General features: G+C 36.9%; 1 protein-coding gene across 5 annotated transcripts in view; it reads right to left on the bottom strand.

Annotated features, from left to right (window-relative positions):
- The window catches only part of LOC145670240 (growth arrest-specific protein 2-like), a 370,305-nt gene that overhangs the window by 186,181 nt on the left and 168,148 nt on the right, over positions 1–15,976 (bottom strand). For all 5 annotated transcript variants that reach the window (XM_081738641.1, XM_081738636.1, XM_081738637.1 and 2 more), the window contains one exon: positions 13,703–14,099. In XM_081738641.1, the coding sequence (XP_081594767.1) occupies positions 13,703–13,982 (280 nt within the window). In that variant the 5' untranslated portion in view covers positions 13,983–14,099. The remainder of the gene's footprint in view (positions 1–13,702; positions 14,100–15,976) is intronic.

Genomic DNA, 15,976 nt, shown 5'->3' with positions numbered 1-15,976 from the left:
GAACGTGGGAGGACACACCCCCTTTTCCCTAAAAGTACACTGTTGTCAGGCGCATGGCCTTGGATCGAATCAGGAACTCTTCATACAATGCGGCCCCTTTTCATTGTAACAATTGAACTTCGAGATTTTTTTCCTGTAGTAACTTATTTAGATATTACGTGAAGCATGTCCAATTTTGCATCTAATTTATGTAACTGTTACTCAGCAGCAAATTCTACGGAATTTATTACAACAGTTGTGTTCGTATCTTACCATGAACCAACCATCTGTTGTGTTCTTTGCCAATATATATATATATTTTCAACGTTGCTTAATTAACGATCCTTACACGCTATTATATTTTAGACTAGGCATCTATTGTTGCTTTTGTCCTGTTGCGATATCCAAAGTAGGGGCAACAATCGACCTATGACCTTGCGCAAACTTCTCGAGTTCTATAAGGCACCGCAAACCGTTAGACCACAAGCAATGGTTTTCGCACAGTGGAATAGCGTTCATATTGTGATCACGATTTTCAGATCATCGTAAATGAAATAGGGAAAAGAAAAAGATAATAAGGTCTTCGTTCGTATCAATGATTTTTGGTAGCGCTACAACAGGGGAATGTTAGGAAAATAATGGTCTTTAAAAAACTGTGTGGTTCCTAACTTTTATTTATTACAATTATTAGTAGTATTATTATTATGACAAACCACAAGAAAAAAGCAAAGAAGTGACGCCTATAGTATCAAAAATAAGAAATGAAAAGATAATAGTTAAACCATTTCCGCTGTTTCATAATGCTTTTATTAGGTATTTTTTTCTACTTGTTTGTTGGAGACGAATTCTGCAACTTAAATTTCACGCACTTGCATTTTTATATTACTGAGACACTGACACTTTGTACAGATAAGTAAATCCGTTCATAACCAGGCATTCTGTTGACTTCATATCAACAAGTTTGAAAGATCGAAAATCAAATAATTAACGTTTATGAATTAATATAGAGTTTCCGCTACACCCTCCTCCTCCTAAGAATCTAGGATTTATTCTATTCTATTATTATTATTATTATTATTATTATTATTATTATTATTATTATTATTATTATTATTATTATTATTATTATTATTATTTGGTCTAGGAATTAATTCGTGCGGTTGGTACGCACACATTGAAGCTGTAGTACAAACACAAAATACATAAATACCTTAAGAAAAATATTGTCCATCGCTAGCCACCACTTTCGCCCATCTATCAGGCAATGTACGGATTCCGTCGCGAAAGAAGTCCTCATCCTTGGAAGCGATCCAGTCAGAGACCCATGTTTCGATATCTTCTGAAGAAGTAAACCGCTGTCCAATCAAATCGTTGTTCATGCAATCGAACAAGTAGTAGTCCGAAGGAGCAACGTCTGGTGAATACGGCGGGTGGGGTAAAACTTCCCATCCGACATTTTCTAAATAGGTTTTGACCGGTTTTGCGACATGTGGGCGAGCGTTATCATGTTGAACAATAAGTTTATCATGTCTGTTCTCCCATTCTGGTCGTGTTCTGGCCAGAACTTGCTTCAAACGCATTAATTGTCGTCGATAACGTTCTCCATTCATAGTTTCACCCGGTTGCAGCAGCTCATAGTACACCACACCTTTCATATCCCACCATATGCACAGCATAACCTTTGCACAGTGAATATCTCGTTTTGGTTGTGATGGACCTGGTTCACCTGGTTTCACCCAGGCCTTTTTTCGTTTAGGGTTCTCGTAATGGATCCACTTCTCATCACCCGTAATAATTCGATGCAGAAACCCCTTTCTGCTCTGTCGTTGAAGCAGCAATTCGCAAATGTTTTTTCGTCTTTCAACGTCTCTGTCTTTCAATTCATGTGGAACCCAATGTGACATCTTTTGAATCATTCCCATGGCTTTCAAGCGTTTGGAGACTGTTGTTTGATCAACGCCTAATGCTGCTGCAAGTTGTTCCTGCGTTTGACACGAATCCTGCTCGAGCAATGCTGTCAATTCTTCGTCTTGAAATTTTTTTGGCTGTCCAGCTCGCTCTTGGTCTGCCAAGCCGAAATCACCACTTCTAAACCGTGCAAACCACTTCTGACACATTCGCTCAGCTAGAGCATGGTCACCATACACTTCCACCAAAATACGATGACTTTCAGTCGCACTTTTCTGCATGTTAAAGTAATGCAGCAGGACACCCCGCAAAAACATTTTATCAGGCACAAATTGCGCCATGTTCACTTAACTACAAACTGGTGTTGTTGACGCTTTAATCCACTGCCCTATACTACGAACGATACGCGATGACAGGGGTTTGCAACACATGTGTGGATACACGGAACTGTGGGACGCTCCGTTCGTTGCGCCATCTCTTGTCCACCCGCACGAATTACTTCCTAGACCAAATATTAAGTATTCTGCCTTTGGCAGGTCCTGGAACTAACAAGATTCTTTTTTTTTTCTTTTTTTCTAAAATTTGAGGTTCAGCCTGGAAATGTTTCCTCCACATTTCTCGACCTTCAGCTTCCTCTTTTAATCCCCAATATTTTCTTCTGTTTTTCAAAATTATCAGTTTTGTTCTTCTTCATACTCCTCGATTTCTTTTCATCTTTCCTTCTATGGTGATACGAAGAAGACAATTTCTTCGCAAGATGTGTCCAATTCAATTGGACTTATGATGCTAGCTAAAAGTGTCTTCTCTCCTATCCGTTTTAAACATATTCGGCCAGTTTATCTTCTCCATCTTTCTCCAACACAACGTTTCGAAGCTCTCTAAATATTTCTTCTCCGATTTCCATAATGTTCAAGTTTCTGATCCATACAGTCCAATACTCTATACATAGGACCTGATCAACTTCTTCCTTACACCAATATTAATCCTTCTAGTTAAGAGTGATCTTTTCTTGTTGAATGGTTCTTTAGCTATGGTAATTGAATGGTATGCACCTGGTCACTTTGGTGCAGTAAACGTTATCGTCAAAATGCTTTCCAGATACTTGAAATTATCTCCACTTGAAGTTCTCTTTGTTCTACTCTGATCCATAATGGCGCGTTTCCACGGAACTTTCGAGTCTTCGATGTCGATTTCCATTCCATACAGCTTTCCAGTGACAACTATTTCGACAATCATCTCCTGTAGTCCTTATTCGGTTCTAGCTATAATAACTGTATCACCTGAAAATCCGATCTTATTAATGATCTGCCCTCCGATCTTGAAATCTCCGATTCCCATTAATGCTTCCTTCATTAAATATTCACTGTAAATGTTGAATAATAGGGGCGACAAACTACATCCTTGTCTGACTCTCATTCCAATCTCCACATCATTGGTTTCTCCTTGCAACTTCACTCGTTGTCTTATGTACAGGTTGCGAATGAGTCGTAGGTCTCTCCAGTTGACTCCGATTTCTTCAAGTATTTTGAGAAGTTTGGTCCAATTGGCCTGGTCGAAACCTTATATGCCAATCGATGAAGCACAAACACAACTCTTCCTTTATGTCAAGAACTCGTTCTGATATAATTCTCATCAAACCAATAGCATCTTTAGCGCCTTTTCCTTTCTGGAATCCAAACTGATCTTCCACCAACATCTCTTCTATCTTACTTTCCATCCCCATGTTCAATATGTGCGCAATAATCTTTCCAGTGTAACCATTCTTCACTTACATAGATTTTGTTAGTAAGTGAATTCAGTACTTCTATTGCATTGCCTCCTAATCCCTTGAGCAAATCTGCTGGTATATCGTCGTTTCCAGTGGCATTCTTCCCTCGCGTGTCTTTGATGGCTTGTACTACTTACACTTTTAAATATCCTTTATCCATTTTTCAATATACTGAGTCCTTTTTCTACATCATTCGCCTCTTCCTCTGTTTTGATCCAGTATCTTTGGGGCAGTTCTTCTGACAATCAGATCCTTTATGTATTCCTCCCAAATTCTAAGGATTCTTTGATGGTCAGTGACTACATGACCTTCCATGTTCCAAACGTTGAGCTTCGATTCCAAGCGTGCGTATACTTTTGTTTACTCTTCCTCCTAATTCTTGCCCCTTTTTGATACCTCAGATCATATCAGCTGCGCCGTTGAAGTTAAATTATTTCTTCACATATCTGTTCCATGTACTTTTCTTGACTTCGTCCGTCTCTCTTCCCAATTCATTATTCACCCTTCTGATTTTTGGTTTTCGGCCTGTGGTTTTCGCCCCTGTGCATTCCTTCATGTTTATAAGCATCGCTTTAATTATCCTTGGTTTACTCGGTGCTCTTTACAACCTGACAATATTATTGTACAATATGTCTATAGAATCTGTTTAACTTTTCCCAACTATTTTCTACACCACCCACTGCACAGAATTTTTCTTCATTCTCTCTTCTTTCACATTAGTGTCTATACTTCTTAATCGTTCTAAGTTCCATTTTTGTTTTATCCTCCCATTTTAAGTGATTGAACAATCAGGTTTGCACTTCCACCACTAGGAAATTGTGATCCGAATCAATGTCTGCTCCCAGGAGTGTCCACGTCTTGTACACTATTCCTGAAACGTTGTTTGACAAGAATGTAATCAATTTGGTAGGTTTTTTTTTATCTCCTGGTCTTTTCCACGTGTACAGCTTAGTTCACTGAGCTGGTTCACTAAGACGACATATTGGAATTTCGTGCGAGTTCGATTTCATACAAATTCCATATGAAAGGTGCAGGAGAAACGCAAAATATTGCCAGCAGTAGTAGCGCACCTCTTTTTTTTAAAGGGGGGAGGGTTCCATAGTTTGGGGAGGATCCAATAGACACTAAGTCTATGTAATTCTTGAACCAGTGTTATTCTACATCCGAAAAGAATGCCATCCATCAAGGGCGCCGATCCTGGCCCCCCCAAAGGTCATGTGGGCCCCCCGCATTGTATTTATGAATATACAATATTTGACATAATTTGAATGCAATTTGTCTTAAAATCCTCATATATGATGTCTGCATCTGAATGGGCCCCCCAAAATTTACAGAGAAATCGGCGCCCTTGCCATCTATACTCTCAGAAAAATAATAGAAATAGGTTGTTTTTATAAAGAAGAGTACAGATGAGGTGTGTCGATTCTAGATCTGGTGGACCTCCCACGTGGGTGCGCTCCTGGCTAGCAGTAACACAAAAGAGCATTTGCTAGCATAATAATATTTCCCAATAATGCGTTGTAATCTGTTTTTTAAAAAATAGCAGTATACGACATGTTTAAACATTTCGCCACTAGACCTCAAAAGCTGCGTGAATATTGCAACTTTTTATAAAGGAAACACTGGTCAAAATATTTAGATTCTATAAAAGAACACAAAAAAAAAAAACTTAAATGAACAGAATAGAATGAGAAATGACCAAAACGCTTAAAAAGACTGAAAAATTTTCGTAACGTGTTTCAGTTGTCTCTTGCGGAAAAAAAGACCTGGAAGTTAAAAAACAATCACGTAATCTAAAAGACATCCGTTAAAACTGCTTGTTGTTATTATTAATTAACATTCACTCCGTATGCAACACAGAGGCCAATGACTATTCTCTCTCTCTCTCTCTCTCTCTCTCTCTCTCTCTCTCTCTCTATATATATATATATATATATATATATATATATATATATATATATATATATATATATATATATATATATATATCAATGACATTTGCCTCTGTTTTTGTGTATGTCGCCGCCTGTCACATAGAAAGACTAGCCACTAAATATCTCTGAAATGTAGACTTTACAATGGTTCACTGCACATAGATTTTTTTTTTTTTTTTGTTAATTTAAAATAAGACGGACAAGATTTCACCAATGGTCAGTGTCTTCTTAACAGGAAATCGTTAAATTTGTAGAAATTCTATGGAAGCCTATCAATGAAGGATACCAGGCGAACAAAAAAAGAGATCCCATTCACAAGAATTCTTATTCCGTCTCCAATTTAAACTTTCAGGACAGCATATGACAAGAATACAATAATTATTATTAACAGTACTTTTCTAATTTACAAGATGCATGTTTGTTCTAGAAACTTTTCCAGTTTTTCCTACAAATTTCAGTACATTCCTATGTCGGACAAGAAAACGGTTACAGTTTGTTTATACACGTGTACTCCTATCCGTGTACGAAAGTATCGTCAATATATTCAGGATGTACACTCATGTCCAAAATGATTGTCGCATATCTATAACTGTCTTCTTGTAAGAATATAATTTGATAATTATTTTGCAGGGTACTTTTAATATTGATACTATGTGTATAATCGGGAAATGTATATTTGTGGTTAATTTCATAGCAAAAGAATTATAAATACGAAAATTAGAATGAGTAAAACAAAATGTCGCTAAATGGATAAGAAAGTTTTATTTTCGTTTTATTGTCCTTATTTACTGCTCTTTTGACATGAAATTTGTTACATACATGTCTTCGCCGATTATACAGATACTGACATTATAAGAAATACCAGGCGAATTCGTTATCAAATTACATTGCTACAACAACATATTTATAGACAAGCAACAATAATTTTGGAAATGAATGTACATATTAGGATAAAGCTCAACGTTCTTTAGTTTTACTACGAACAATGTGGGGAACAATAAATAATTGCATAAATTACTCTAGATAAGTTAACCGTCTCCTTTAGCCTAAAGGGCATAATGGTCGGACATTAAACTAAAAGTAGTAATAATATTTTTATCTTTTCTAGATAAATTAAAACAAACGAACAAGAGGGCAGGCTATATTAATGACAGTGGCATCGGGCACATCAAATATTTTACTGACATCAAAATGCGTATTCAGAATTCTTCTGGCCTTTGTTTTATAGTGCAGTTACAAACAAAACCAACTTTTCTTTTCAGTAGTAGGATATTTGAGCCACGGTCGGACTGTCGATGAGTCAGATGTTGCCTCAGTTACACAAAATTGGCAATTTCCCATTGTCACTAGGAGGCACAAAAAGATTGATCTCTTCTTCTCTTGAATAATAATTATAATGTAAGCTTTAGATGTTAACTTTCAAGAAAAAAAAGTTGTTTTGTTTCTGTGCACTCTATAGTTTAAAAATGCCTTCATAGGCTATATAGCGTGTTCAGTGTTCCTGCACAAGGGAATCAAGTTCACTTTTGATCTTTTTGGATATATTTCATTTTTAGGGCATGTCCACGGAAACAGGGACAAAAATTCATGAAAGAAATATAGTTATAATTTTTAGTCAAGTTGTTCTTTTGATAAAAATATAGTTGTATGTAGCTGGCATCATTAATTGTTTTTCAGAGAATAACGATTTTCTTATTTTTTCCGTAGGTTACCTTTAATCTACTACGTTTTAATGTTGATTATGCTATACAAGCTTTATTTATTATTACATAGGTCTTATGTTTTTCTGTCGGTATCCCAAGTAAAATTTCATATAACTGATGAAACCTTTTCTTAAAGTAAAGTTCAATGTTCAACTTAATTAAACCGTGCTTATTTCAATTTATTATAAATGTATGTTGCTTATACAGTATAACCTCGTTAACACGAACTCGCTTAAGCCGAACACTCGGTTAGGACGAACAAAATTTCGGTCCCGGCATCGCTGTACGTTATCTTATAGGAAGTTTTATCGGTTAACACGAATTTTGGTTAGCACGAATTACGAACTAATTTTTAGTCCCTTGAGTCAGTAAAGGTTTTGATTTAACACGAACTTTCAATCCTTTGTTTTTTTCTTTTCAGATCATTTTTCTTATTTCAGATTTCACTCCAGATCAGTTTTTGTCATACAGTATTTATACAGAAGAAAATTGCCTTGTAAATAAGAGAAAAACCAAAACAGGTATCTTTCCTCTCTTATGAGGTGTTGATTCTGTCCTCCGTCAAGCGCTGAACATGTAGGTGCTTGGCAGACGAGCTGGCGACAGCTCGAGACAAAACATCTCTCCCCTGTAACTCCAAACTGGTGACAGCAATCATAAATACCTTTCCGTTACTAGCAGTACTCACCCTGCTAGCGGAGTTATCAATTTTATAAGTTGACCTGGATTTTCTGCGTGGAAACTTTTTTTTTTAATCTTCGAAGATAAAATAATAAACTTACTGTAATGTTTTCACTTTTCAGAGGATGGTACCGAGACCGAAACTAGTCTCGATCTCGATCTTAACTCGAATTTGAGACCTAGAAGTGCTTTTTGAAATCGAGGCGAGACCGAAACTCTCAGTCTCGTCTCGATACAATTCTGTGGATGGTATCAAGACGGAGAATAGTCTTGGTCTCGTCTCGAATTTGGAAACGAGACGAGACCTAGACTACTCAGTCTCGTCTCGAATTTGGAAACGAGACGAGACCTAGACTACTCAGTCTCGTCTCGATACCATCTGTAGTGTTTTGAAAAATGAAAAAATGAAATCTTTGAGTTTTACGTCCCACAGTTATGCCGGTTAGGCTAATGGGGACGGTGATGATGAGTAATGAATGAAATGGTGGAATGAAGAAAGTGGGAGGAAACGGGAGAACCCCGAGAAAACCCACGCACACGGTGTTTGTCCACCACAAAGTTCACTTGGCGGGGGCTGGGATCGAACCCGGGACCCCAAGCACCAGAGGTGAACGCTCTACTCTGTAGTGTTTTCTATGACATACATAATATACTATAGTGGTATGTATAGTCTGTATACTGTAGTGCGTATGCATGGAGAAAATGTATTCGAATAATAAAATTTGGGTCCCCGCTTAACACGAATTCTTTTAACACGAACTCCTAAATTTTCAGTCCCTTGGAATTCGTGTTAACGAGGATTTACTGTACTTAATAATAAAAGATCGTTGACAAATGTAACGTGAGTTACCCGACTTTGTGCATATTCCACTAAAATAAATAGTCATAAAATGTAAATAAAAATTTAATATTTTTGCCATAATTAAATTGTGTATGTCCCTATCTTACATAGTAATTTCATGCACATAGCTATGTCAGCACAAAAGAAAATGTACTGAAAAATCTCAGGTTCTGAATGTAGGGAAAAAATTTGTAACGTGAGTTACTATAGTATTTTCTTTTCTCCTAGGTTTGCTATATCATATAAAATGACGATATTTGGTAATTATCTGTATAAATATGACAGCTTTTCTTTTTTTAAAAGAAGCGGAGCTTTTAAGTTTATTTGTGGTTAGTATTCTTCAAAATATACGTCATTACGTAACGTGAGTTACCATGGACATACCCTTTAAGGTTTATATCTGAAGCTCCTGTCCAGATATTCCAAATGACTTATAATGTAAATAATAATAATAATAATAATAATAATAATAATAATAATAATAATAATAATAATAATAATAATAATAATAATAATAATAATAATAATAATAATTTTCTATGTACTTAAGTATACCGTACAAACTTGATGCCTTCTTTTCTCACAATTTTGGTAGTCATTCTTGGTTTCTTTGTCCTCTGGACGCCCCATACGTAGTTGATTGTAAATTAAAATAGGCTCTGTTAAAAAAAAAAATGTTCCAATGAAAATATTTCGGATTGCTATTACGAAACGTTCCACAATATACAATAACTAATTATTCCTTTACTTGTTAATGACGTCAAACCATGCTATTGTTAAGCGACGATTTTATAGGACATTGTCTACGAACGGTAAGCGCGGAACATTTTCCACAAAAGAGAAAATTCCTGTGAATATTACGCAGTACTCTTGTAGATTCCTATTGGAAAAAAAGAAATCAGCCAGCAAATATCCTATTCTCAAAGCAACGTGTGCTTTGATTGTTCCGGTTTATGTTTCACATATACAGGAAACAAGTTGCAGCAACACTGGAGGGGTACTTTTCAACAAAAGTGGTAACACCCTGAACTTTTGGTAAAGATCGAAATGAAACTCTTCTCTATGCCATATGCTAAATCTTAATATGGATCCCATTTATGGGTTATTCTGTTAAAACAGACACGCAGAAGCACTCTTTCTACGTTTTTCATAAGACAATGATGTACTATGATAAGGGTCGGTGGAAGAAATCTACAATATTATTCGCGTTTAACGAAATAAATTGTCTAAAAATGAGGCGTACATCAATTGTATACAAGCAGCGTTTCCCAACCGGTGTGCCGCGGCACACTGGTGTGCCGCGAATGGGTCGCTGGTGTGCCGTGAGGAAATCGGAACAAAATTAGTAATTCTATAGCAATCAAATTGCAAGACATACAGAAAAAGGTATATTTGTATTTCAAATTACTACTATGAATCTAAAATTTAAAGTTTCATACTGTGTTACTTTTCTGTAGAACATTTTTCTGTACATTTCTAATTTTGAAAAAAAAAAGTATTTGTTATCATTGTTATGACCATTATTGCTTCTTTATTGTTGCAGACTATTTCGTAACTTGAAATATTAAAATATTATTCAATCCTTCCGGCAAAGTAAACATGCATACGAATTACCTATATTTGTGTTTTAAAAGTATAAGAGATTCGTTTGTTCGTTCGTTATTTAGTGATCCTCCTTCTTAATGAAAGGTTGGATACAGTTTTCGAAAAAAAAAGTGTATTTTTAACAACTTGAGCCCTATATCTGATTGTAATTGTTTTCTATTTTTAAATTAAAATGAAAAATAAGCATAATGATTTACCACGGGGAAAAACAGTGGTCTAGCTTTCTTCTCTGTGAGAAGGATGTCAGTAATCAGAAAAAAATACTACAGTATTTTATATTTTCAAATAATAATAATAATAATAATAATAATAATAATAATAATAATAATAATAATAATAATATGTGTGCCGCGAAAATTCAAGTTACCCTGAAGTGTGCCGCAAGTTGAAAAAGGTTGGGAAACGCTGGTATACAAGTATATCATTAAGCTTGATGGTTAATTCTCATGCGCGGTTTCCGAGAAAATCATTAAAAAAACTAATGTTAATGAACTATACCGACAAAGTGTAAGGTGATTCCTCACATTAAAATAAGAGAAAAGTTCATATCAATCTATGGGGAAAAGTGCATAGTTTCAGAGCTAGGGCTGTTCAAAATCGCGAAAAAAAAACTAAATTTCAACACGCCCTATTTCGAATTCGAGAAAATGTGGATGGTGGGCCTTACCAGCGTAAAGGAAGTCACGCACACGCAATCCAAAAATGCATATTTCATCAATATGCAATGGGTTCGCAGGATATTCCCTGCAGGGTAAAATTTCCAGACATCCTCTCAACCAAATTTTCAGATATGTTCTGACTTTATGGTCGGTCCAAAGTAGGCAAACGATAAAGCCTTGACAGTAGTGAACACGGAATACTTTGTCGAACTGTCGGAAGTATTAGTAACCTTGAGCACCATAGTGTCTCGTGTTCGGAAAAAAGGGGATACGGTTTTGTTTCAGGCTTATAAGTGAATAAACGTAAAATGTACCGTGACGCAATATATCGCAGCACGCGTTATTCCCAACACAAGAAACCGTGGTTCCTAACACTTCCGACTTCCCGCCAAAGCATTCCGCATCCATTGTTGTCAAAGCTTGCGTTCTGCCTACTTTGGACCTACCTTGAAGTCAGAGCATATCTGAAAAACTCTGTTGATAGCATATCTGGGGATTATGTCCTGTAGAGAATACTCTGTACACCCATTGCACATTGATGGAATATGCATTTTTGGATTGCGGATGTGTGACTTCCTTTACGTTGATAAGGACCGCAATCCATAGTTTCTTGAATTCGAAATAGGGCGTGTTAAAATTTAGCTTTGGACAGACTTGCGTGAAACAATACACCTTTCCCCATAGGTGCATATAAACTTTTTTCTCTTATTTCGATGTGAGGAATCGCCTCTTAAAGTTTGTTTTTCACGGGTGGCGTTGACTAACGTACTGTATTGTTTAAAAGCCATATTTCCATCCCTACCTACGCAACCTGTGCCGCACCAAAGCATTGTTGGTTGCCTATGGTAACAGGATATATCGTTTTTTTTTCTATCTCAAAAAGCTCATTACCCTTTAGTTTCATGTAGTCCTCTCTACTGCCTTTACCAGAGTTTATTTATGTATTGTTCGAACAGTATATGTGAAAGAAATGCATTGTTTAGAAGTAGATTATTATATCTATTGTTGTTTATTTTCTAACATATTCTTAGCAGTGACGTTATTGTAATATGTAGCATTGAACAATGATGTTTTGTAGGTGAAAGCAATGAATGCCATTCAACTTTTCAACGAAAAGCGTCCTCAACATGCAGTTGAGGACGCTTTTCGTTGAATGCATCCTCAACTGCAGACGCGTCCTCTATGTTTGCATCTTGCAGTGGCACAGTTACTGACCAAGTTCGAAGAGACATATGCAGTCAATGACAAGCCACGATCAAATAGGCCCAGAACTGTCACTGGCGAAGGCACAGCTACGACAGTGCTCGCATCGTTCGTTAAGTCTCTACAGCGCAGCACAAGCCGATTATCACTGGAATGCCACGTTAGCCAAACCTCCATTTGCAGGTTGTCACAGACGCAGAAATGACACCCCTACAAGCTGCAGCTGCAGTAACATCTTTCTGAGGATGATTCAGATCGGAGAGTGGGCAGTGGAATAATTGTGGAAGGACCCCAAATTTACAATGCAAATTTTACACATCGATGAAGCAACTTTTTATGTTACAGGTGAGGTAAACTAACAAAATCTACTCTATTGGTCTCCCGATAACCCCAAATGGATAGATCCATGTCAAATGGTTGGTGCAGGGAAAATTATGGTGTGAGCAGGGATCTGTTGGACACATATTATTGGCTCATTTGTTATCCCTGGCACCTTAACTGCACAGCGTTACTTGGACATGTCAGAACAACTCCTTCTTCCCTAAATGTCGGTCCTTGTTAGCAGCTTTCCCTTATTTTGCCGACCTAATTTGTCGGCACCTCATTTTGGATTGCAACTTTATCAGTATCTCGATGAACAATTTCCTGGTCGATGAACTGATCGGCGTGGGCCAGTGAAATGGCCTGCCAGATCACCTGATTTATCACCACTGGACTTTACCTGTAGGGACACTTAAAAGCTCCGGTATAAGACGAAAATATTCGGAATCTGGATTATTTGGAGCAATAGATACAGGATGCATGTGCACAAATCACACCTGAGATTCTGAAGCGTGTTCATATAACTTGGAAGACACGTTTGCAAACAATCTCGTTTCATGTGATTATAACTTCATAGTTATTACAGTTATGTTTAATTTGATTACACCATTAAGTTTTTCATAACATTCTAACCCTCTTTTACATACCACATAACTTCCTTCCCATTTGAACTTTTTGAACGAGATTCAAAATTGCGGACAGTAAGATGGCAGCTGTTCACCTGACACGCACCACTAAGGCTTCACCTTCGGCTTAATGTGTCCTTACAATTATAAATTCCGGCTATCTATACTCGCTTTCATTTTATAAAGGGTGGTAAGAGACTTTTGACCTCACCGTGTATTTTTAATGAGAAAATTTCTTTAGGTTCCGCGTCCGAATCATCATCTTTCTTTCTTGGAACATCGGTTCCGGTCCGGTTTCGTGAACGAAACTCAGTACAACCTATTTACGCATATCGATTGCATTACCATTAACAACTTCGAGTGTCGTGAGATGTTCTATGAAGTTTGTAATTCACATCTTTTCATTTCACACAATTAGATAAAGCTGTTAACACACTTCTATAAAACACAGACAAAATGATCATTGGTACTTACCTAATGTTTTGTTTAACCAATCAGCCAGATCCTCCTTCATAGGGAGAAGCTGCTTTTCTTGCGAAGAGAAAATCCTTCCCTGATAATACTCGACGTAGTCTTCTTCCGTTTCGGGCACTTGTTGATTTTGCTGAAGCATTTGATGATGGTTCTGATGCTGGGGAGAGTGGGCTCCATTCATTTGGTCAGTGGGTCCCCACGCGGATCGCCTTGGACGTGGAATAGGAGGTCCTTGCCGTCCCGGCGTAGGTTTCCACGTAGACATTGTTGCCAATGTCATCACCCAGTCTCTTTGTTTGCAAGCAACTTAACAATTCTCTTTCCTTCAGAAGAGAAGTTCACACTTGCACTCTCAGAGAGACTGAAATCTACAACCACAGTGTAGACTATATTCAATCTGAAACGAGAGAGAAATAGACATTAGTTAGTTATCAACATAATACCACAGGGTTAACTGAAATTTATATACCTAACTGATTTATACTAGCTTTGCTATATTCAATAAATTACACTAAAATACAAATGCTGAGCAAAGCAACGTTTTATTATAAAATAATAATTGTGACAGTTTCGGATATCTAACATATCCTTCTTCATACACTATCGAAAATAAATTTATATTATTATTTTATAATTTTATTTTATAATAAAACGTTGCTTTGATCAGCATTTGTATTTTCATGTAAGAAATTTATATATACACAAACAAAATATTATATATACAAAATAATTAATATTGGCGAAATTTGTTCTCCTGGCCTGAACTATTCTGTTAGGTTGAGATTTCTTCCACGAATGATTAGTTTCATATGCACATACATTTTTCAAACACTATATAATTTAATTTTTTATTATTATTTTTTACATAGGTAGGCGAAGAAGAGTAGTATAAATAAGATTCTTAAAATAATTTTGGTTGAATCGATTGTTAGAGTTCTTGAGGGTTATAGTTGTAGCGAGGAGTTGCCACCACCTAATAGAACGCGAAGGTGTGTCCTACTCATCAATCATGAATGAAATTTTGCCAGTCTCGTCTCTCGCGATATATGGAGAACATGTCCTGAGGTTAGAGTGCTATCGGCTTATCCCTACGTTTCATTTTGTAGTTATTAGTGTTGTCATTGTTTTGCTATTATTATTATTACTCTCTAATAATTCGAATAATGGTTACCGTTAACGTTGTAGTTTTTTAGTACTGTACTTTCGTCGCTCGTTTGCCATGCCTTTTAAGTTTGACTGCATTGTTGGTCCATTTCTACTCTTTCACTTTTTCTAAAGGGTGCGTACGGAAGGCAGCTCCACGAATCGTACCGGATTCTTCCGATGCATCATACGTGAGAGAAAAGCAGTTCTATGATTCATGTAGACCCCAGGCTTCACGAGTCGTCGCGGTTTACTATAGCCTGAACTATACGCCATATATTGCTCCACTAATCTCTTTCCAGCCTTAGAAAAAAGTGGATGTAAACAAACCCACCTGACTACCAGTGGATCAATGACCAGTGATTGGTTGTTGTTCCCACTGCACCAATATCCTACCGCAATATAATCCCTACTAAAATAATAATTTCAAATGAATATATCCGAATTTATCCTGTATTTTGTGATAATAAACGCAATATATATAATACTTAACAATAGATGTAGCTTTATTTCAACCTCACCCGTCCTTGGACATATAGTATTTACTGCGCACGCGTATGCGTTCGAGCGCCGACCCCACTCATTTGAACTTGTAGAATGCAGAGTGTTCCATGGCGAAAAAGTGTTACAATAATCCACCTTCCTGTCGTGTTATAAAACACAAAAGAGAACAACAGGAACAGAGACAATCTCGTTTATATAACGATTTAAGAAAATGCTACTTCCAACATAGCAGTAGTCAGTGTCAGTACGTTAATTGTATACCAACCAACAGAGCCTTAAACTTTGGAAATTATGCGACGATAATAAGTAAGCAGACGATCTTGCTATTCACGTCTCTCGCTGCCGAGGCACGTGTGAGCCGCGGAGTAATACATTTCGCTTTACGTCTACTTTGTTCTAAGGCTGGAAAAATTTTAGTTAACATAGTCTGAACTACATGTCGGATAGTCCTCCCGGCTGCTCTAGTAGCTAATACATGCGCCTTTGGTCCACAGGGTCCCGGATTCGACTTCCGGTGAGAAACTCGTGAAATTTGAATGCACTATAGTGGTTGGGACTCCACTTCAAAGTGTAGGTCAATGATTCATATAGCCTTTATACTGAAAAGGGATGTTGAGCTCCAATCCA

The sequence above is a fragment of the Thermobia domestica genome, chromosome 14 (assembly GCF_964235325.1).
Source record: "Thermobia domestica chromosome 14, izTheDome1.hap1.1, whole genome shotgun sequence".
NCBI lineage: Eukaryota > Metazoa > Arthropoda > Insecta > Zygentoma > Lepismatidae > Thermobia > Thermobia domestica.
This window is presented reverse-complemented; position numbering and strand designations above follow the sequence as displayed.